Below are 25,565 nucleotides of genomic sequence, written 5' to 3' on the forward strand. Positions count from 1 at the left end.
AACATCAGGTACTTCAATTAAATTGCAACAAAAATTCGCTTATTATTCTCACTTTTCTTCGATACAATTTTATAATTTTCTTCGAAAAGAATATACATTCTTTTCTTTTAATATACGATAATGAGTTTCTCTAAAATTTGCGACGAATATATAATATTTAAAGACAATTACCAAGAAAATATTCTTTTAAATATAAGCATTACTTGCTAGAAAAGAAAAAGTAAATTGAATAATTGTTTCTTTTTGGCAATACTTTTCTGGGTATATGACTGAGTCATCTAATAATAATAAATATGATTTTTAGGCTCTGTAAAATATAATAATGCATATAGGAGTCTATAGAGGCTGTTACCCTTGTAATAATAAATTTTAGGTATACACGTAAACAGCCTATGTCAGCTGTTATAAGCAGTATTAAATTCTTTTGAATTATCTTAAATTATTCTATAACTTATCTCAATTATTCCATTAATTAAAGACAACACTAATAATAGTGATTGAATTTTATCTCATTAAGAACATAATTATGTTCTTAATATTATACTCGATGCCATTTCGGTGCATTGGCAGTAGCATTTCAATAACGTTGTTCATTCGAAGTACTCATGGTTTTACCGTGACCGTGAATCATATCACGAACACGTACATTCGCTGACGTTGCATGCAGATATGTTGATACCGAGCAAGGACTTCGTCAATTATCTGGAACTACATGCAACGTTTCCTGTAACGTTTTTCTTTTCCTCCAAGTTGTTAACATGAAACAATTAATATCGTTTAGCATCTATTCTTTGCCACGCTACGCGTCGAAGAGTACACAACGTCATGCAGAAATACCGGCAACAATTTCAAGTCGTAAAAACAAAAATGTGTCGACCTTATTTCAGATATATAACCCTACCTGCAACGACTGCAATACGCTTATCGAGTCACTCTACTTTCTATTTGCGGCGATAGATAATAGAGAGGCCTATTTGGCGAGTGGCTATATATTTACAAGGAGCCATCGATAGCGTGGAGAAGCGTGCGGTAAGATTACTGAGAGGAAATAGAGACCCCGTGATCTACTTTATCTTCGCACACTGGAGATATTTAAATCCTTTGCGATTGAATTAGTTGCTAATTACAAACGATTTCGCGAACGCGTACATTACCGTGGGAATGCCCCATAATTTCGCATTTATTCGCGAGAACGTGCTAACGAATTATCGGATAGACATGTGCGAGCGTGCTCGTCCCGGCGAAAAAGTTCCGCGCGGAAATAACGACCAGTATATATACGCAATGTCGTCATTATGGTCAAAATCGGAGTAAAACAATTGTTCATTCATCTGTCAAGCTGTCGCACGGCTGTCGAGCAGCGCGATACTTGCATCGATTCGCGCGATGCTAAAGCCCTCACTACACTGTTCCATTTTTGTCACGATATCGTCGCGTGTCTAATTACTTTACTAGGTTAACGTAGAGCTTAAATTTCTATTCTGATCGTCGTGAAAAATCCATTTAGAAATAAATCGATTTATTTTTTATTTTATATGCTATAAACTGTTAAAAATGTCACGAAATTAAATGTACTTTTAAGTAAAACAAATGCGTAAAATTTAATGTATCTATAACTGAAAAATATATTGTGTACATGTGTGTGAAATTTAGTGCACTTTTGACAATATTAAATGTTTTTATTAATATATCTATCTGCTTGAAAATTGCTTCCGTTACATTACATTAAATTTAGCTGTGTTTTTTTAACAGTGTAGAGTCGATATTCATTTTAATATTGAATACACTCTGCTTGATCAATAAGAAGTTTTATATCAAGACAAATATCAATACGAGTCTATTCAAGAGATCGTCGTGAAGTCGTGTTAACACAAAGGATCCGTAGTCTCGTACAAGCGTATTCAAACAGACGATTAGTCACCGGACGTGTAGAGCGAGTTGATCGAACGCAAATCCAAATGAATTTATTATCGCGTCGCGTCCTCGCCTCATTCAATTATACCGCGATCGTCGATGGTGTCGTTCCAAGCGAGTGACGCTCGCGTAATTAGTGAAATACCGTCGTCTACTCGGCGGCGCTCTTTATTGACCCAGTGCCACGAACTCCTCGACAAAGACGGACTTTGTCGACGCTACTCGCTCTTTCACATTAATTAAGTCATGCTACGACGACGGCGCAAGAAGCTCACGGTTTGTTTTTCGAGGGATTCGTGCATGCGTACGTGCGTGCGTGTGTGTGCGTGTGTGTGTGCGCACGTGCTACGAGCGCATTCATGCATTTTAAGAATGACTGCACTGCGAAGAGGTAAAAGACATCGAGGGAGGAGAACGAGCGAAAATCTATAAATGAAGATGGGTTTTTAACCAATTTTGACATTTTTTATTGTACAAGTTTTATATTGGTGTCTAAAAATCTAAAAACAAAAATCTATTTTTTATAGATGTAAATTGTTATTTTTTATATACTTTTTAACATTATAAAAAAATTATATTTTGGTTAAAGATATAGCATTCATGATGTACTCCAATATATATAAAAAGTGTATATTATTAAGAAAAGTTAAGATATTTTCAAATTTGTTTATATTTATATTTTTAATATTTTTTACGTTATATAAAGTTCATTACGTTATATGAAATAACTTGAACAAACGAAAATAATTATAAGAACAATAAAACAATTCCGTATGAGAAATTCAACCTTAACAAAAATAAAATTTCCTTATATCTTTATTCCTTATATCTTCCTTATGTCTTTGCGTCTTACAGTTTTTTTTTTCATTATTAAAATTGTAGATTAAAAAACACGTTTGTAGTCAGACTGCAAACTATATATTTTTACTTTCACAAATATTTAATAAATAATTTCACAAGATAACATGGTTAAAGATACAATGGATCAAAGGAATATCATCTTTTCCTATTTTCAGGGATAAAGTGCACCAGAATAAAGTGCAGATAAATATTGTTCTTCATCATATTGACAAAAGTACACTATTCTGGATTATATTTTTCTTGGACCATAATAGATATCAAAACTCGAAATAGAAGAAATAAAACTGTAAATAAAAATTTTCGATTTTAATACTCGCTTGCATTATTATTTTGCATCAAATATTCAGATTGAATTTTGATTTGAGCAAGATACTTGATAACAGAAAGCATGATGTCATCAAATTTTTTGATTACGAAAATTAGTGACATGAAAAATGCGCGATAAGTTTTTCATTATATGCATTACGTGAAAACCAAATATCATATAAGAAGAAGTTAGAGAGATTTGCAATTTTCCTCTACCGTCTACTTCTTTAAGAGCTAGAAGAGGGCGACAATTCGCCGTCGGTGATTCCTAAATGTATCATAACGGACGCGTCGCTTCCCTAACGAATTGTCTCTTGTGCCTGTCGTCGGCACCGCGCAACTTGTCCGTAACTACAAAACCAGCCCGCGGCGACTTCTCCCGCGCGATTTCTTCTTCTCGTTACTCTCCGCGACCTCTTCACCGCCCGACACGCGCTTGCCTTTTTACCCTCCTCGTCGAGATCACAGAAAAGCAATATAAAACGCGACCGCCCTGAGAGAGCGCCCTCCAAGCCCCTCGACCCCTACGTGGAAGCTGAGAATATTTTGCGATGCTAATCGCGAAGTGGACGCACCACTTTTCGTGTACGAGCGCCCGCGAATCTGTGTTTATCCTTTGTTCGTCATTCGCTTTTTTTTTATTCTGTACAGCTATGATAATTTTAATCACAGCTTTTTAAAAAGCTAAGAAAAAAAGTTGACGGCAGAAGAAAATCGAAAAATATAACGTAAATTATGTGATGGAGTATAAATGTATTCACATCTCACACATAGATATGTAGTAAATTCATATTTGTCGGAAGTAATTTCTTGAACCATTTGTAAATGTGTAATAATCAGAATCTGATAAATTGTAATCGCTTATACAGCACAGAAGCTTACATTGCTGTAACATTGCATGTTGCAGTGCAATATTGCAGAGATAGATTTTTTGCAACATTACTTCAGCAATGTTGCAGCAACGTTTTAGAAATCTTGTGAAAAATAATGTCCGCAATTTCACCCGCGAATAGTACACGTCATTACCATCAGATGGACGCGGCAGAGTTTTGCTTTTTGTAATTAAAAAAATCATGCACTTTAAAATGAGAGACAGCAATATGAAAGCTTTCATCCATATATGTTGTTAAATGCCATTACCTAGTTGCAGAGCAAGTTTAAGCTTTTCTTAGCTATATATGTATGTTTATATTCAGATGGCTGCCATAGGTTTTTTGCAAATTTTTCTCATGAAAATATTAATCTGAAAGAAACTATTGCCTTTGAATATCTCTCATGCTGATGACCTCTTACAGTTTTCTATACTTCAAGTATACGCGGGTGAAATAATTCCTTGAATAAAAGGATGAATTTGCAAAATACGAAAGTAAATGAAATGTATCTTGATAAATAATGTTGTTGGTTCTTATGTGTAAAAATTAATTCAGGGACATGATATTTCTAAAAGTTATATATACGTTGTGTTAATATAATTATCTGAAATATTACAATATTATCAAAACACTAAAACATTATATTATTGTAATATTGCTACAATGCAGCAGCAATATTGCAACAATCTTTTTGTGCTATATGGGCAACCAATTTGTTTGCTTTGCAATATTTAGACTAACTAAAATGTGTTTGAAATTAAATAGATATTAGATTTTTTATCGAGCAAAAATCGTGTCAATATTTTTTCAAAATTAAAGTTTATTATTATTACTATCTTTAAGAAATTCTGTGTAATTCTCTTTTTTTTCGCATGGCACCTGTCGTTGAATATTTCCGAAGAAGGACATTCGGCTACGTCAGCACGTATCACGCACTCTCTTCTTTGCCGGAGGAAACTATCGATTGATGCCCTAGCACCCCTCACATGTATACACCCTCACAGCTTTCAATTTCTCTCTCTCGCACGCTCGTTCCCTGTCCCTCCCTTTGCTGTCTCATCCTCTCTTCCTCTCTACTCTTCATCGCTTTCTCTTTTGCTCTTTCTCCCTCTCAGCCTAGTTTTCCTCTACACTTTGCCTCCGGCATAAGGGTGCGTTCGCGCTAGACAATCACGTCCGTGGAGTCGAAAAGAATTCTAGGCTCCGTTTATCCACCCGCGTTTTATATTTCTAATCCTACCTTTAAGATGTTTACAGAAGTTCCATTAACATTACGATAACGCAAGTATTCACCGTCGCATCGTTTATTATGATACATAAATACTATTAAATATTATGATACATAAATACTGTTAAATATTATGTTACATAAAAAACAAGATTTTTGTTCAACAATACTAGGAACCTTCGCATACTAAGTTTTACATGAAATAACTTACTCATATTGAAAATCATACATCACGGAAAAGATGAAAAATAGGACTTTTTAACCTAAAATCTGAAAAATGATGTCGTTCCCTACATTTTTAATGAAAATTAATAGCACCATCGGTTCAGGTCGAAATCCGTAAAATTCACTGTTTTTTACGTTTCCATCAAGAGCAAAAAACGGTCTTTTTTAAACACTGTTCTTTGTGATGTATATTATATTTTTTTAAAATATGGCAATATATAATATCAAACAAGAGATATAAAACAATTTTTTTATTTATGTTAAAACAGTATTATATTTATCTCATATTATAATAAATTTATGTAATTTTATATTTTTAGAAAGTATTGTTTTAATACACTTAATAAAATTACTTATTATCATTATTTGCACATTTTTATCCCGAACAATTAGTTAAAGGCCAGGCAAGCATTTTTTTTTTTAATCGGTAAAGAACAATAGCTCGATTATTAATGCTGCTGGAAGCTGACCCACGATGCCCATTTCGATCGCGCAACTTCTTGATTAAAACCAACAAGAAATTACCATTATACGGTGTCCAACAGACGGTCCTTCCACCAATGATCGTTCTACCCTCTATCTGTATCTGTATCTCTCTTGCCCCTCGTCTCATTCGTAATGTTCAACTACTGCGGGGATACCGGGCGATGTCCTTTTTGCAGACAATCTTCAGGGTTTAATTAAGGAACTTGGAAGAGCGGATGAACTCGATGAATGGGGCGGACGAAAAGTGAAAGGGCGACGTTGGGAGAAGGGAAAGGAAGAAGGGGCAGGAAAAGAGAGTCAAATGTGCTTTACTAACCAGAGGATCGCAGCACGCGAACGGCTCCTTGATCATTCCATAGTGTATGTGCACTTTGCGCGTGCATGTGTGCGGAAACACATGCGCATGACAGCACAACGCGTTTATGTACACGGCTTTAAGAATTGTGCACCACCCTCGTTGTTGTCGGGACGTGGAAAACAAACACCCATCTCGGCTCGACGATCGAAAGAGAAGGCGAAATAGTGAGAGACGCCGATGGGAGAGTAGAGAGCGGAATCGAGCGATCGAGCATACGAAGTCTAAAGCTTACAAATTGCACCGTATAGGCGCAAGAAAATAAAGAAGAATTAAGAGCGGGAAAAGTACAACGCCGTTAGTCGATCATTAAAGATTTATTTCGCGAGAACGCTTGAAAACGACTATACTTCTTCTCAACGCCGATGATGCTCATACTTTTTTTCATGCCATGCGATTTCCAATTTTGTTCAAGTGGTACGTACGTTTCGCCACGCCTGTAATATCAGCTCTTATGCGATACAATTTTTTTTTTTGATCTTTGTGTTACAATGGTACAAGAGTTCCTCAAGGAGGTGAAGGGGAGAGCTCGAGCTAACGCCGATCGTCGCGCGTGCCGCTTACGGAAAGTCAGCGATTTAGAGTGCGTGTATCCGAGGGGTTAATGACGACGTTAGTTAATGACGACGCGCTTTGATGTGCCGCTCGTATACTGGAAAAAAGTCTCCCGCTTACGTAATTGTTTTGTAAACTGAGCGCGATGCTTTGACGGCAACGTCACGTGGGCGTGGGATTAAAATGTGTGTATATACGCTCTTTTAACGAGGGAAAAGTTCCTGCGTTTCCTTCACACGTGCGAGTTTGCAATCGATAATGGATTCCAGCGATTTAGATCGTTTGGAACTAATATGATAGTAATCAGTGATTCAATTATAAGTTGCCTTTTAAATGTAAATATCAATCAAATTGTTTTATCTCTCTCTTTCTCTTTTTCCCCTTTCTTCCCTTTCCCTCTCTTTTTCTTTTTCCGTGCGACGATAATTAATTGTCTTGCGTATCACGGAATATTTTTTGGGCCATAGACATGATATATGTATGTAACAATCCTAAGCATTATTAAATATATTAATAAAAAAAAGGCAATCGTAAATCGTGATATTCATATAGGTTTATCTTCTAGATGGATAAACTGAGGGTGGAATTACGTATACCTATATTTTTGCGCTTCACTCCTCATATCGAAGATATATAAGAGCTGCGCAAATACCGTGCTCGAGTTGTGGCATTTATTAGTCGTCTAATGTCAATATTATGCTGTCTAATAACATTTCTCATTAAGACATTCTTTCATGCGAATATACAGGAATGGTACTACATAAAAACAATCGATCGTACATTGTGCAGGTTGTCAATTATTTTGTTTTTTTCTCTCTCTCTCTCTCTCTCAAGATACGTTGCATCGCAAAATTGTCAAATGCGTGTGTCAATCGTCGAGATTTCACGATACTTTTTAACCGAAAAGACATTTCTTAAACCAACGCTTTCTAACGCCCATAATGTTTTAATCGTTACCAACGAGCGCGACGAGAATATAATGAACAGCGTATTTACTGGGTTAATTAGGTGTTGGCAATAAACTTACTGTTACGTGTCCAGCATTACAACAACACTACGGCGGATGACTATGTCGGTTAGGCAATATCGCACTTACGGCACGTACGATCGTCGGAACTTTATTACCGTGAAATGAAAACATTAATTGCGGCTTTTCATGTTGATCCATTACCGCGCGTAAATGCCCGGTTCATGTCGCCGATAAATTTCTCATTACGAACTTTTGAAAGATTTTGATTTCGATTGCGCGCTTAATTTTTTTCTTTTTCACGGCGACTTAGTCTCGCCGTATCTCGCAAAATAAAAAAAAAATAAAAAAACGGAGAGGAAGAATTCACTTTTATATAAACTTTATTCGGATCTTTTTTTGAATATTCTCGAAATCTAGTCAATTCAAGCGCCTTTGAACGCGGATACTCAACGCTTCGAGGACGGCTGAATAGCCGCCGGCTTTCCTCCCCCTTCATTCCTCCAATCAAATCCACTTGGAGAGAGACGGGATAACGAGAAATTCCTCTATCGGCAAAGCGTTGCAGGAATATCTGGATATCCGATTCAATAAAAGGAAGCAGAAAGGTGGCGGGAGTCATAAGTCGCCGAAGAGGAGCGCTGCTATATAGCGCGCCTCTTCCGCTTTTCCCGAGGGCGCCCGACGTTTACACGGTGTTTGCGGGGGCGCGACATTTATCTCCGCGCGAGCGCAACAAAGGCACGTAATGAGAACATGTGTTGGACGCAGGAAGCTTCATTAGCGAGCCTGTTCCTTTTCACATTGCACATTATGTCATCTAACCGTCTGCGATGTGCGCCCGCGATACACCGAGATACGCCGGCAATTTTTCGGCGCCGCGAATTCATGTTGCCAGTCACCTCTCTTCGAATATCACGAGAATATCGAGAATAAAACTAAAAAATACAATATTGATTCAACATCGAATCATCAATAGGTAGTGAGTTAAAAATAATTGATACGAATTTAATTTCAAACATAAATGTGACAACAGCGGATCTTAGAACTGAATAATAATTATTACGATCTTTCGCTTGTGCGAACTGCGCGCCGCATTTTCGTCGGACTCGAAGCGCAGTTATTGCACGATGCCGGAATAAGTAATATTATTAAATTGACGAGCAACTTAATAGTTTCGATGCTCAGAAACATCTGTAGAATTTTCCCTTCGCGAAAGCTATAAAGATTTTATTGCGAAATAATAATATCTCAGCCAACGTTCGATCCAAATTTTAAACTTATTGTTGACGAATATAATTCTTAGCGAATTATATTTTGCGAATTCTTTTATAAGATTATTTTATTAAAAAAGGGTTCAATATATATTCTATTTTTAACCCTATCGTTCTCTGGCGTTTCTTCGATAATTATAATGATTAATAAATTACGATAAAATCTCGCAAAATGTCAAATTTTGATTTGAATAAAACTGTATACGTATAGGTTATATAATAAATAGATGAATTTAGAAAATATCAATTGGAACATAAAAACCATTTTAAGAGATGAAATCATTCTTTATAAGTGAAGTAGTTTTTAGCCTTTTTCGTCTCAAAAACTATTTAAGATATCAAAAAATATTTAACACAAAAGATTTTAAATAAAATTACTTTTACCCATGTCAATATTTGTAAAAAATAATTATTTTCAAAATTTTTTAAAAATTCTAAAAAAATAACCATTTAAAAAAGTATACTATATCTATACTACACAGCACACATACGCAAAGTTTTATTAAAATCAGAATTTGACTTCGCGAGATTTCCTTGTTAGTTGATTATCGCGACTTAGCAATCGGGATTCATAAAGCAAAATTTTAAAATTAAAAAAAAAGCGATAATTTATATTGCATAAACAATTTTAACTCATTGATTTTCTGTTGTACGATTAAGCAATATTTTTATTTGCAGTTTACGTCGTGGACCAGGTGCTAATGTGCAAGATGCCAGTGGATATTCAGCTCTTCACCATGCAGCCCTGAACGGGCATAGGTACAATCTTAAATACTTTTTAAAAATATTTTAGTACTTTTTTTTAAAGTGTAAAAATGTGATGCTTTCTTTGTCATTAATTTAACAAAAAACAAAAAAAAAAACAAAAAAAAACGTATTTTCTCTAACGTTTCCTGAAACAAACATTTACAGAGACGTGGTCAGATTGCTGCTCCAATATGAGGCTTCCACCAATGTTGTCGACGCTAAAGGTTCCTCGCCGCTTCATTTGGCAGCTTGGGCTGGGGACGCGGAAATTGTACGATTAATTCTCAACCAAGGTCCATCGGTACCGAAAGTGAATCTTGCGGTTAGTAGCACAGTGAATCGATCTTATGAAAATTCTTATGAAAATGGCGTGACCGCGTAAAATTATCATTTTAAGATACACTTTGAGACACTCAAAATGCTTCTTAGTATTTTTTCATTAAAATAATATAAGAAATTATTTTACACCAAAGGTAATATTTATAATTATATAAATTTGTAAAATAAAATTTAGTGAAAATACCTTCGATGAATATTGTAAATCAATATGTAATACCTAAAAAAGTTCTAAATATTGTTTGGTTACAGACAAAGGATAACGAAACTGCATTGCATTGTGCCGCGCAGTACGGGCACACGGAAGTGGTGGCACAGCTGTTGCAATACGGATGCGACCCTAGTATCCGCAACAGCCGCGGAGAATCCGCGCTCGACCTCGCCGCGCAATATGGCAGGTAAATCGCGCATACGACTATATCTTTTTCAGCAACTCAGATACATATTTACCCCGTATACACTTCATGATATTTGCGAATATTAAATTTCGCGATCGATAGTAGAGCTTCGATCGGGGAACGTGTCGTAGGCATCACACGTTATAATGTAATCGTGGCGTTTCTTACAGATTGGAAACTGTGGAATTACTCGTGCGAACGCATCCTGAATTAATCGAATCACTTCGTAATTCTTCCTCGTCTCTGATCTTCCCGCATACACCATTGCATTTAGCTTCGCGCAATGGTCACAGGTAAGAGCTAATTTATTTGCTATATATAAAGAGAATAATTTATACCGCTAGAAAATTTTATTAAAATTAACTATTGCGTTTATTATACATTTAATAATACTGAGATATGATATATTTTGAAAATACAGTTGTATTATTTTTCCCTTTCGATCTCGTACGAAACGATTTATTTGTGCGTTTTATCAAATTGAATTATATCTTGTCCGGGCGAAGCGTATTGTAAAATGCCACCATCGTCACACGTTTGGATAATATATATTTGTTTGTCTAAGGACCGCATATCACTTCTTCCCGCGAAATGGTTACGCTAATTACTGGATAATGCGCGACGTGTATTGTGTTCGAGTACAACAATGGATTCGTTCGAGCTAACCATAACGATGTCGAGCCATTTGCAGCGCTGGCCATTAGAGCCAATCAGAGAGCACCGCGTTGCGTAATCCCGTCGAATACGATATATGCGTCCTCCGACTGGCATGATCCGATCCAACCCTCTACTGGTTACACGTCCCATATTACCGTTCCGTCGATTGCCCTCTCGTCCCTCCTCGAGCCACGCGAATGCATCCGATCGCATCACACCGGCAGCCGCTCTGTCCATCCGTGCGGATTGCTGACCGCCTCCCGATTACGAGAATCGTATTAATCACTGCCGCCGAAACGTATCGACGACCTATATTAATCGCGATGGCAGCAACGGCAAAATACCATTCCTCTGCACAGCTCAAAAAAAGATGTTGATTTTTTGCATTACGTTGTTCATTATCGAGATATTCATTATCGCGTCACTGCATATATGTAATGATATAACGAATAATAAGTCATCGGTATTGAACTGGAGTGGAAGAACCTCCTATGTGGAATAAATAATGTGTCATAATCATAGCCATGTATCTTGTGCAATATTATTCAATTAACTGAACCGCGTGATAGGATGACAAAGAAGGAAGCGTCGATAATCGATTACGTCGGACCCTCTCGTGATCAGAGCTGCTAAAGACTATAACCGCCGCTATATTCTTCGATAAACGCGAAAAATTCTTTGGTACCTTAGGGTTGCGGTGGCAAATTTCATTTCACGTATCACGCGCTGTAACATCTCCGTTACCTGGTCGTTTCGCATTTAACATTTGGTGCCGTGCGATACGTTCTCGTTTAACAGGGCGATGCTAGTCCGTAATCCCGCTGAGCTTTTTGTATAATCGACGCCACGGAGACGAGAGTGGCGGACAGCGAGGGGGATGGACGATCGTAACAGTCCGGTTGGCGGTCGAATCGAATCGTGAATCGCCGCGAAACGGCAGTCACATTGTAATCGGGTATAACGCCGGTTTTTCTATGCAGCCTCGCAGCCGGTAATCGCTTTAACCGGCGCTTGCCGCTTATAATGCGATCGTATCGCGATATACAGTCCGGCGGCTGCATTTTCCGTCGATGCCGGCGCGAGGGTGCAGCAGAATTGGCCGGGAAGGGAGGGAGGGGGAGGCGGGGTGGGGTGGAGTGGGGTGGGCGTGAGAGAGAGAGCGTGCAGAACGTGACATTTTATCGCTCGAATTTTGGTTAAATAACGGCGCGCGAGACGTTTGCGCCTGTACGAGTGCGAACGCGTACGCACGAGCTGTTTGGACGTTTGGGCTAGATCAGCGTTTCTCAAACTGCAGCTATGGAAAACGTCTACGAGAGGAGTGAGGAAAATGTCGATGAATTAATAAAAGTACGCGTCGATCTATTTACTTTTACGGTTGATTGTGGATAACGGATCACGCGAATTTCTATGCCTCTGTACGAATAATGTTCAAGTGGTGTAATAAAAGTGCTTTGTACATATATCTGTTATATTTTACACATATTTCTATTTTCTCTTTTACATTGTACGCAGTGTATTTTTGATTATTTAAACTTCCTTTAGCCACTCTGAATTTGTTGAGTTATATTAGAGATATTAGAGAAGATTCCGATTTGCAAAGTTTGAGAGTCCCTGAGGTGGATGTACGCGCGCACGCGGACACGTATGGGAGGGGTTGCGTACATTGCGACGATCGGACTCACGCACGCGTTTCACGCGCGCACCACGATATTTAGTGGATCTACCAGTGCAGCTATATGGGGCTAGAACAGAAGGGGGTTGGGGAAAGGGACTGATGGCAGAGAGGGATCAGTTTGGAGGGGAAGAGGGTGGACGCGGAGTAATGTCTATTATCGGATTCAATATCGATGCTCTCGGTAAGCCAGTATACAAATACCCCTATGCTACGGTAATAACAACATAGGTGCACGCGAATCCGATCTTCAGCCGCCAATCCTATATGCGACGGACGGCTGCGGTCACCGCAGTCGGTGCTCGGCCCATCCGATAGAAGGAGAGCAAAATCTGTGTTTCGATTAGGCGCCGATGCCAAATGCATCTCTGATAGTCTTAATGGCTTATCGATGGATGGAAGTCGCAGAATCCAGACGCTTCGAGGTTGCTTAAAACCCCGAAGCTCTAGTTTCTGCTTCCCACTCGGGATTTATCACTAAACTCACAATTACAGCGGATAATTTTGTTACTTTATTTCGTAATACTTTTTAAGCTGTAGATTTTACTTTTTTTTTATTTTTTACCTGAAAAATCTAACGAAATACGAAGCTGTTGTATTTAAGCGCAATCTAATCTCTTTTTAAGTAGACACGGCCAGCTTTAAATAATTACAGAAGATTCTTGTAAATTTTACTACATTTGTTATTGAAACGCGAAACGAAATGCAATGAGAAATTTGCTTAATTTTGTTGCAGAGCGGTCGTGGAGGTGCTCCTTGCTGCTGGAGTTGACGTCAATACGAGAACGTCAGCGGGCACCGCGATGCACGAGGCAGCGCTCTGCGGCAAGATGGAAGTGGTGCGGGCGCTTTTAGATCGCGGAGTGGATTTGGGCATTAGGGATTCTCGGCAAAACACGGTGCTTGATCTTCTGGGACAGTTTCCGCCGCACGTCACTCAAGATATCACAGCGGTGATAAAAAGTACGGTCGCATTCGTATGCAATTTATTTTCGTAACACCACGACCGATACACACACACACACACACACACACACACACACACACACACACACACACACACACATATATATATATACACATATGCGTATATGTACATATTTATGTATATGTTTATATATTTATATATATATATATAAACATATATGTATATATATATATATATATATATATAAACATATACATAAATATGTATAAATATGTAATAATTAGTAGACTTCTGACGAGAGAACGTACGTTTCTAGTTTACTGCAGCGTTTAATTAAATCGCTCTTAGCCATATATAAAGATTTACGTGTATTTGCATACACGTTATATTAAGCACATGAGATTAATCCCGAACTCCGTTTCTGCATATATTACGAGTATGTGCAAATAATGAAATGACACGTTTATAATTTTTACCGTTGCAACTTACATTATACAATAACGATGATCCAGACATTCTTGTTTTTAAAAATGTTATATGCTAGAAGTGTTGAAAAAATTTATTTCAAACTTTCGTTATTTCGTTTCCTTCTCATTTGCTGTCCTGCAGCTACACAATGATAATAATAATTTTTATCACGCTGCACTCTTTTGCTAGTTTCATTTTTGGAAAGTATTTGTAATTATTTTTTATGGATAGTGTCATTGTATACAATTACATGCCCTCGTCGATTTCGAAACAGGGCATCGGTCTTCCTCCGGTGTGGAAAGTGACGCCGATAGCGAGAACTTGCCACCAATTCCGGTGCAGGGTGGCGACTCGTTGGGCAGCCCCTATGAAAATGTTCGTCCGGAGGATGATCTCTCCCCCGCGGAAGGGACGTCGCCTACTCAATGGCAGTTCTATCATAAACCTCGGGACGACGATCGTCGTGTTTCTGGCACTTCCGTCATGTCCACTTCCGTCATGTCCTTGTGAGTATTTTTCTTCACATTCATTGCATGTTGTGCGTTGCAATATTTTTTTACAGCGTATATATTAAACCTTTCCCCTATTTCTCGCTACTGATACTACGACGTCGTGATAATGATACATGCTTGTAATGATATAAATAATATATGTGTTCGTGATATTAGCAAGGTATTAATGTAGTAACCAAATCATTTACATCATCAGCGAAAATTGTATCATGAGAAAATTATATACGTATATATGAGTGAATAAGATACCGTAATATATCAATTATTTAAATTATTTCGACGTATAAATATTTATTAGAACACGTTAAGTAGTATCTAGTAACGTATGTGTAATTAACAGACAAATTACATTCATTTATTACACTTAACAAAAATTTCAATACATATGCATCAAACATATATTCATACACATATATTCTCACGTATAATCACTCGAGAGGATTGGGACTTCGCGCGTAAAAAATACAGTGGAAAAAGTATTCCTCTATCATTCAGACCATCTTCACAGAGGTCTCTCGAAAAAAAAATAAATAAATAAAAGCCGCGATTGCATCGGGTAAGCGCGGAGGCCGTAATATTTTGCAAAAAGGCTCCATGTGCGCAGAGCGGCTGCGGCTGTGCTTTAATATAGAAGATGTTGGACAAACAAAAGCGTAGACGTGGACGGAGCGCGGAGTGAATGAGTGAGTACCGGCCAAGCACCGGGATGATGACGGCTGGTGCTGGCGCTGCTGCTACCGCTGCCGTTGGTACCCGTAGGAGGTGGAGAAGGTGGAGGTTCTCGAACCGAAAAGGGAACCTGGATATGGGGCGGCGCCAGGGGGTGAAACGCGAAGGTGGAGGTGGAGGAAGAGGTTGGAGGAGGTGGCACGGCCGCGTGTAGCCCCAGCGCGTTAAGCACCGCTTGGCTTGGTTTAATTTTCCTGATGTAGGCAGGCGAGATGGTGGGTCCGACCGCCTCGTTCGCCCCTAGGTCACCCCGCTGCATCACCCCATTGGTACTCTGTGCCAGTGCTACCGCTCTAGCTGCTAAGCCCGACTGGTTGGCTCGGTGAGTACAGCGGGCGAGAAAGAGAAAGACGAAGACATAGGGCGATAGAGAGACGATGAGAGGAAAGTGGAGAGTAAGGGAGCGAACGAAGGAGAAAGAGAGATATGCAATATATACGTGTGGAAGAGGGAGAAGGGGAGCGAGAGAACGTGAGAGCTCCCGTTGATGTTCCGCACTTCTACCATCAATGTTTGACGTCGGTAGCCCCGGCTTGGCCGCCTCGAAATGAATCCATCACGTTAAACAATGTAAATGTTAGCCCGTCTCAGCATAAAACTAATAACCATTGCTCTCTCCCTCGTGCTACAAGAGCGCGTGGCCTCCGCAACCCTCCGGGACCGCAAGCTCCTCTTTCGCTTCTCTTTTCCTCACGTTTGTCGCGCGTTCCGTCCTCGTCGACGTTGGCCTCATTAAAAAGTCGGCACTTGTAAATGTCTCAATCTTTACTTGAACCGTACCTATTGTCAATGGAAGCAGCTGTCTTTTCTATACGCGCGCGCGCGAACACGATTTACACTTACATCCTTCTATAATACGATCCTTATTTGTTTTGCTTTTGCGAGTGTTTTGATTTAAGCATTCCGTTATTCGTGAATGGTTATTACCATTTAAAATATGAAATAACATTAGCGTAATAAAATTCCGTATTCCATAAACATTTGTTAAATTTAATCGAGTGGCGCATAGCTGAATAGCAGTTACTCCAGCTTGGCCGATGCGAGATTATGTTGCTTGGCTTTGGATGTTGCGGTTGATTGTTGGTAATCGATAACGGTTGACGTACGGGGTGCGCGTTTCAGTGAAGACGAGCAGAATTGGGAACTGATGTACGGAGTACGGAGGGCCCTCCAGCAGACAGAGGACTCCGACCCCAGTTCCGTCTTCGACAGCGTCTTTATGTCCCTATCCGACACTCTCAACTCAATAAATACTCTCGAAAGTTCCGACCAAACTCCTGAAGATATACCACAAAACACTACCAAAAGAACACCATTACCATTCGACACTACACGGTAATACAAACATTTTGCACCGCATAGTTACATTAGAAACAATATATACTTCATAATATCTCTCGAATCAACAAAAGTTTTCAAAGGTAGTTTTGATTAGATTAGCTTACGTGCATGTGTTCGTCTGTAGGATACTTGTCAGAAATTATTCACGCGTACTTGATGTGTCGCTAAAGAATTACCGCATAATATATACTTCAAGCAAATACAATTTTGGAATACGCTGTTAGCGCGCCAAATGCAACGCTGTAGATGCGAGAGATTTTTGTATTTCTTGCTGATTAATCGAGCGGAAGCGTACGTTTCCGACGTTCTCGATCTATCGGGTCGATTTATCATCGACTAATAATAGATAGCCGATTGGTTCCGCTGAAACCCCGAGTTTTGGTTGCACAGGGGTTCCGACAGCGGACTGTACCAAACTCCACCCGTGCCACGCGGCACAATGGAGGGTAGCTTCGTGTCGGAGGACCTGTCCTTGACATTGCCCACGGGATACGGGGGCGGCAGAGAGTCCGACCAATTGAGCGTATCGTCATCCTCGAGCGTCGGCGGACCGAGCCCACGGGACCGTCGTTGTTTGCCCAACGATTCCAGCGCTGCCGGGATTTACTTGCCAATGGCACCCCTGTCCAGCTCGCTACACAGCCCCGCTTCCAACAATAAAGTCTCGGTAAGAGCCCCGGTTTATCTTACGTAAGTTATGAAAAAATATTCGCAGGCACGAATATACGCGTCCGATGAAAGTTAGAGAGAGAGAAAAATGTTTCGTGCGTGTTTTTTTTGTTTTTTTTTTATTTAATATCGCGAAATAAACTTTTCGGAAATATTTGTGGACGAGAAGATAATTCGAACGGTCCGCGCGAATGTGAAGAAATATTTATTTCTTCTTCCGCAGCCGACACCGCCCAAGAAGCCGCCTAGACGAAATCTCTCGGTATCCCCGACGCACCTGCAAACGCAGATGTCTTTGTCAGCGGATAGTTCGGTAGGTCCGAGCAATTACGAGTATTTGTTCTTGGCACGTAGCGGTGCGCGAAGTCACATCGATCTTGAGCAACTGCAGAAACGGCGCGAACAACTGCGACACGTGACGCGAAGCGTGGATCAGTACGTGGAGATGAAGTCACGGCTCGACGAGAAACGCGATCCCAATGTGGAGCCGGTAGCCATAACGTCCATCTACGAGAATCGGCCGGTCAAGATGCTGAATCCGCGAAGAAAATTACGCAGACACGCGTATGAAAACTACGAGCCGGAAAACAGCTCGTGCGCCGACAAATCACCCTGCAGCGACGGCGACGCGGTGCTTCACGAGCAAACATTCATATCGAGCGCGTTTCTTACCCTGAAGTCTTCCCAGGAGAGTCTCCTCGATGAGAGGCGCGAGATGGCGGACGGACAGTCCGCGTCCGAGGGCCGCGAAGCCACCGATAAACGTCTCAAACGCGTGCAAATGTTGCTGCCAACCAGTCCTACGCATTACATTCAGCCGCCTACCCCCGATCATCCGCCGCCGTCCGCTATGCAAGCGGAAAAGTCCATCCACGAGCGCATTCGACCGCTGAGCCAGGTAAGTGCTTTCAGCGGCTATTACTCCACGCAAGGTCAACATATTGACATGCGTGACGCTAAAAAGATAACGGGTGGTTGATGACGGGTCATTAGCAGCGTGCATTGTGGCTATACATACATTTTATTACGAATTACCAAAGCAACGCAATTTCTAGGCGGATTATTTATCGGATTATTAAAAGAAATGTGATCATTGTCTTGTTTTTCATGTGTCTATTGAATAAAAAAAATCGTATCTTTTGTAAAATAAAGCTGCTTCAGAAAAGCATATCGGCAAGTTATAAATTGACAGATGACTCTTAAGCGACTATCGTCGTTTTCGATCCTCGCATTAACTCGGACGAGCGTGCACGCAAGAGTCGCGATTTCCCGCGAGAATTCCGCAGTTCGTTTCAAACGGCAGCGATCTCAAATGGAAGCGTTTCCGCAATTTGTCGCGCGGCACTCGGCGAAGCGTGCAACGGTGGCGTTCAATTTTGCATCCTCGGCTGCTGCTCGGGAGCACGGCAATCAGTAGACGTTTATACGTACGTATATTCATGTCACATATCTAGATATAGTCGCGCTAAAGACGCGTCAGATCGTGGGGACTCCGCCGAGAATGTGAGGGCTTCGAAATACGCCGGGGTGGTTTATGCGAAACTGACGATTCTCTAAAGCCGTAACGTGACGTAAGAACTCGGCAGCGTACGCTTGTTAAGGGTCGCCATTAACGCTCTCACTTGACCTGGTGTCTTGGACAGTAGATAAGCAGTCGTCGTGGCGTCTTACCAGGTTACGTTTAATATACAAGCCGTGTTTGATCTGTGATGCGATTTACAAGGACTCGTCCCTCTGCCTCGTTCGCAGCCGCTACCGCTGCCGCTGCCTTCGGCCTGTCTCGCTCGTTTACTGCCGTTTGCGCGTCGCCCTATGATCGTTCTGCTGTGAGACTGACTACGTTCAATTCCCATCCACTGCGAATGGATATCCATAGCACACGACGCAGCTTCCAGCGCACTTCTGCCTCCCTTCCTCTCTCTCTCTCTCTCTCTCTCTCTCTCTCTCTCTTTGCTCTTTCTACGGTATCTCTCTGCCATCCACCCCAGCTTCTCTCTGCCGTTCCCTATATGCATTCGCAATCCGTGTCTTTCAGTCGGCTATACACGCTTGACGAAATATCACACAGTGAATATATCCAGAAAGGAGTCGGTGAATGCGGCGAAGACGGCGAACTCGTGTGTACAGTCGGTGATATCATGTAACATCGCTTGCTTGGGAGATGATCGATGTCTTCATCATGCAAATCGTCTATTTGATAGACACGGATACCTTCTTCTCGTAGCATGCCTCGTACATCCTTATCCTTCGACGAATTGTAAATCCTTTATTCCTCATATTTATATATATATTTTCTAATTCTGCATTTAAATAAGATACTTAAAATTGAAATAAGACATTTAAAACGCACACATATACAAACAAACAAACCAATACGAATTGGACAATTCAATCAAGGAGATATTTCAAAGAGGCTATTGAGGGTTAACTTGATATCGCTAATATCGCACGATTTATGCGACTAATGTCGTCGGTCGACTCGCAATAGTACTCGAGTAGCGTATTCTCAATTCGTTGAGCAGCTGATATGATTCGATGATGGAGATCGAACGCTATTACGGCAGTCGAAGACAGCGTGCTCGGCACACGGAGGTAGAGGGTCTCCGTGAACCTGTCGGAGGAAGGACGAAGAGATGGGAGAACCCTCTACGGATGGTTGCTTCTCACCCGTCAACTTCCGCGAATCCAGTAGAGCGGCAGAATGCAAGACGCCGACACCCTTTGAATAATGAAGCCCTCGGCTTCTATGCCTGTCTGACTTCGCCTCGCGAACGCTCGTTCTCCGTTGCCATAGGAGAGAGAGAAATTCACGAATTTGTAGCGACGGTTTCCGGCTGTCTCTTCGAGACGCTCTCGGCGTTTTACAGATGATACCGCGAGCGTCTGTCGGGCCTCTGACGTCAAATTTTAATTGCGTTAGAGCCTTTCTGGAACGCGCGATGAAATAGCAGCTTGCCGTCTCGTAGTTTGCACTTAGTAAATCAAAACGCGAGGTCTCTTTGAGTGGCGTAACGCAATTTTCGGTGGTTTAATACGCCTCGCTGTTAAACATAAATGACGTTACGTTGACCGTTGGTTACGACGGCTTGTTATTAATATAACGTTTATATATATATTTAAAAAATACGCACGTATGTAATTAAACGTAAATCTGTGTAAATTATATCAAACTTGTAATTATTTCAGTATTGAGGTCGTTCATCTTTCAGTTATTTACCTTTCCTCTTTCTCTCTTTTTTTTTATAATAAAAACAATTTTTGATGTATAAAGTAATTCCGATGTAAAATGCATCGCAATATTTGCAGCAATAATTCTTTGCGGATCATAAAATTCAAGAGTGCTGGAAAAATCGTATTATATTTGTCATTTATGACTCGCCGTCAGCGGAATCGAAAGAATTAATGTCAAAAGGTATAGATTTTTATTCGAATAAATAAATATGCTTTAGGTTGACCACGCGTATTTATTTTCCCTCCGATTTACATGGCATATTTCTCGCGTGCCTGCGCGCGGACGTTTCGTTTCAATAAATTTTCATCGCGATAGGATTGGCTTCATTTTTCCATCGTGTGATTTGCCGCGGCTCGACGCGACGCGGCTCACGGGGGAATTTTTATATCGACTGTAAATATCCGTGTATAAAATACGAATGTTGACAATTTCGTGATAACGGCGATATGCCCAGAGTAATAGTGGTCGCGAGCAAATTGTAAAACGCAGCTGCCATAAATCCAACAACATGATCAGTATGAGTTTCACGGCAGATATTGAAGGCTTGGAAACGCGATGTGCGTCGAAAATACCATTTTCCGCGGTACTTACTGCGATACCGTACTTTAGGTGAGAAATCTCGTTTCCTCTTCAAATGGCGCTGATTTGTCAATAGGTATACAAGCGAAGGTCCCGCGACATGGAAACGGAAACGGACGAAGATCTGCTGCAATTTCCCACCGGTGGATCACTCAATGCGTCGAGCGGTTCGTTGTCCAGCGTATCGCTGTCCGACAAGAGCATGTCCACGGACAATGTTGAGGAGTACTTCGGCGACGTGCCGTTTGCAGGTAAACAGCAACGCACGCTTGGCTGCACCGCATGACGCTTCTTTCTGCCCACGTGTACATGCATAACCGTTGTTTTACGTTTCTGTCTTTTTACCATTTGTATGAAACACCGCTATCGCGACGATTGAAATGAATTTCTCGGGGGACGTGCACTCTAAAGCAAGTCTCTCTTCGAATTTTCCCGTTTAAGTGTGAAACGTGTCGTTGACTCGTGTATTGGTGGAAACGGGCAGGAAGCTAAAGCGAGTTGTACATATGTTGTACAGTGTTCATCTAAAGATCGTGGTGTTGTTGATGCAATAACTTTACGTATGTATTCAATTACTTCCATCGTTATCATTTTTCATTGTTGTCGGCATTAACATTTATTTGTGGCGTTTGTGTAACAGCACAATTTATTTTTACCACGACCCGGAAGGTTTGACAAATGGACGTAATAACGGCATGAGGACGAAGAAATCATTTTTATCTTTTTTTTTTACCTTATTTTACTTTCATTTTATAATCGTGGTTTGGTATACGGACATAAAAGAGATTGAAAAATATTGCAACGCAGCTCTTATTCTTACGTAATAAAATGTACGTTAGAAGCAGCTGGTGTCTACGCAACGTTATCTAGAAGATACATCCTTAAAGCAATTGTGTGTAATCATTGTTTGCAATTGAAATTTATTCTAATAATAGCTCGGCATATGTAATCGATTACCAAAGTTCTTGCATCTTCGGAGAAGTTGAGATAAGAAGGCTTCGTAAGAGACGTACTTTGCATATTATGGGTAAACTATGAAGCATTAGCGTTATTCATGTTCACGTGTGCACTTGCGATATTCAATCTACACGAATGATATTTATATTTCCATTATCCAATTTAAGGAGTATTTTATCGTACACTCCGCCCTTTTGTAATGCCATACCAAAACGAACCTTCCGAGTCTGCTCCCGAAAGAACAGATAAATCACGCGGGGCGGCTTTCTCCTCCCCACGAAAGAGAACGCTCTGTACAGCGCGCGACGTAGATCTTCCTCGGCTTGATCGAGCCGGACGTACTTTAGCGTCAGGAACACCGAAAAAGAAGTCTGAATTTTCGTCGGTCGTGTTTCGGCAGATCGGAAGTAGTTCGTGATCCATTTCATTGAAATTCGCTCTATTTTCCTTTGATTTTGGGCGGCGTTTATATGGAATACGGTCGGCGCATCTGTTCCCCGAAACGCGAGTCCGGTTTTCCTACGGTAATAAAATCTGTCGGTTCTGGATTTCAATCTTTGCCGACGCAAAGCGAAAGACGTGCCGCGCAAGCACAATCGCTGTGCAAAAAGCTAACTATCCGAGTTCGTTATTCGGGCTAACTCGGTGCTCCCTGTTATCGATGGTTATTCCTGGTTAATCTAATGGATTAGACAAAGTCCTTCGTAGCGAACGATAGAGAAAAACTCGAAAACAGAGTGTTCGTCGTGTAGAAATGTTAGAAATTTTAGGGATTTTGCGCATGTTACGATTAGAGAAACATAAATAGTTCCTTAGATTGTATACTTGTTATAATTACCATTGCGATGTAATGTCGATAGTCGCTTTATTACATATCTTCACTTTTATCTTCGCCTCAATATATCACAACAATGTATGCGGGACGAATCAGATTTCGATTGCGTTACATGTCACTTGATATAAGTAGTAAATAGCTAGTCTTTAGAGAATCGTCGTTACAAATCTCTCTTTGGAAGTATTTAATAATTCCAATAATTACGTGCATAAAAGAAGAACATATATTATGTACAAATCTTGTACGTTTATCTCGCATTATTAGCATCTAACGAAGTTAAATTATTTTATATGACATTTTATTTTGTATATAATGCGTCTAATAGTTGATATATTTCCCGACATTTGATATTTATATGATGGATGGAAATATATAACATTTGCATGTCGAATGTGCAATTTGGTGCAGCAAGGTAACTGCAAGAGAAAGGCTATAAGTGCTTGAGAGAGGAACTGAAATTAAGGATTTAAAAGACTGGAAACTATATCGCAGAGAAGGGAGTTTTGTTATGTTTTCAAATTGAAATTATATAAATAGATATATTTAAAAAAAGAGATATTCTATAGATATTTATATATAATGAATTGTTTATATGTATTGTAGGTTTGGATTACCATGTATTTTTATTGAGTCATATATATTAGACATATGTATTTGATTTTGATATTCCTTTTTTAATACTAAGAGAATATGATATTTAAACATATTCAAAATGTATTAATCTCTACAACATTATTAGAACTGTAATATATCTTCTTCCTAACTAAATGGCATACCTTACTATAATAACAATATTAAATATTAATATATTATAATATTGCACAATTTTTATCTTTATTATATATAAATTAACTGATATGCATGCAGCATACATATAGTGTGACCACATATTTATTCATTCCAAGCGTAATAATTGCAGAACAAGTATGAATTAATAAAATTAAATTGTGATCAATTCTGTGATTTTTTTCTGATTTGAATATACTTAGACTATTTATGAAACTGTAACGTAAGAGACAATATCACATCTGATACATTGAATTTGGTCTAATAATATACCTTATTTTGCGACCGATTTAATATTTTATTTTGCGTCAAATGCTTCGTCTAAATATTATAATGGCTCAACCCCTCTGTGTATACGTATATAAAATTATATAAATATGCGCGATATATTTACATTTTAAATTTAAGCAATTATAATGTCCTTCATGTGCTAATAAACGTTATGCTGCTATTGTATGCGATGTCTTGAGTCATTTTGTCGCTTATGTCTCTCCTTTAAGCTTTCGCAAAACTTTTTTATCCTTCATAATGCCATTGTAGTTTGCAGAAATTTATTTCCTTTTTTTTTAATATAATATAATCTTTTTTTCTAGTAATAATATACCAGGCATATTTTAATACTTCTTTCTTTTCTAAAGCTCCGTACCAAATAGCATAAATCGTAAACAAAATAAAATTTTCTAGTCATTTTTAAATCGGTTTGTCAAAATTATTTCAGTGTTTTATTTCAACGAATTTTTCCCACCGTTGTCTTGTATATATTCCAAGAAATTACGCGATTGTAAAAAAAAACACGTCACATTTTGATGGTAAATCCCAGCACAATCTATGACAGTATATTTAAAATATAACCTTTCGATATTTACGTGTGTATTTTCAATTAATCCAGAATGCAATGATATTTTTGAATTAATCCCAAAGTGTGTAAATATGAAATAAAACAATTTAACTAAATACGTTTGGCAAACGGTAAAACGCATTTAGTTTTTGGCAAAATATTATTTATGATACTGCGTAAGAAATTGCGCTGCGTTTACACTTTATATATGCATGTTTTGCGATTTATTTAACTTCTGTGGCTGCATATTCTCAATATTATATGTGATTTTTAGTGATCAACTGCGTGATAGTCATACATATATATTTTGTGTTCAGCGTGAGTATAGAGCGTGCGATTAAAACTCTTATGCAAAAAAGAAAAGCTATTACAGCGTGTATTGTGACGAAAGATAAAAGTGGAGCAAGGTGAGTCTCCATGACACATTATTTTATCAGACTTACTTTGTTGGTCTTTCCTTGTCACCTGTGTGTACAAAATGACTAATTATGCAACTTACGTACTTTAAGTTATAAAACTTTTTTATAACTATCTCTTTTCTTCGCACGCACGAAACAATCTTTTTATTTGTATAATATACATCTTTGAAATGTGCATCTTTTGCAAACAAAAATCTGCACAAGCGACGTGACACGATTACGCAACGCATTTCTCTCATGTTTCGTGCGAATGTGCGAGAGATAAATACACGGTAATATTTATTGATAAGATCTCGGATGTCATATGCGCTGTTTATCGATATCATAAGCGTTATCCATGCGTCTTTTCTCAAGATAAAGTCAAAATCCTTCCGCTATCAAGCGAATCAGTTGCCCTAAGTTACACGTCGCGAGAT

The 25,565-nt window shown here is 39.4% G+C and overlaps 1 protein-coding gene across 1 annotated transcript in view; it reads left to right on the top strand.

Annotated features, from left to right (window-relative positions):
* LOC105200791 (ankyrin repeat and SAM domain-containing protein 1A) overlaps positions 1–25,565 on the top strand; it is a 44,694-nt gene that overhangs the window by 1,243 nt on the left and 17,886 nt on the right. The window contains 10 exon segments of the mRNA XM_011168511.3: positions 9,722–9,802; positions 9,956–10,112; positions 10,379–10,524; positions 10,695–10,817; positions 13,593–13,819; positions 14,527–14,758; positions 16,616–16,828; positions 17,225–17,501; positions 17,727–18,401; positions 21,391–21,565. Coding sequence (XP_011166813.3) covers positions 9,722–9,802; positions 9,956–10,112; positions 10,379–10,524; positions 10,695–10,817; positions 13,593–13,819; positions 14,527–14,758; positions 16,616–16,828; positions 17,225–17,501; positions 17,727–18,401; positions 21,391–21,565 — 2,306 coding nt within the window.

The sequence above is a fragment of the Solenopsis invicta genome, chromosome 2 (genome assembly GCF_016802725.1).
Source record: "Solenopsis invicta isolate M01_SB chromosome 2, UNIL_Sinv_3.0, whole genome shotgun sequence".
Taxonomy (NCBI): domain Eukaryota; kingdom Metazoa; phylum Arthropoda; class Insecta; order Hymenoptera; family Formicidae; genus Solenopsis; species Solenopsis invicta.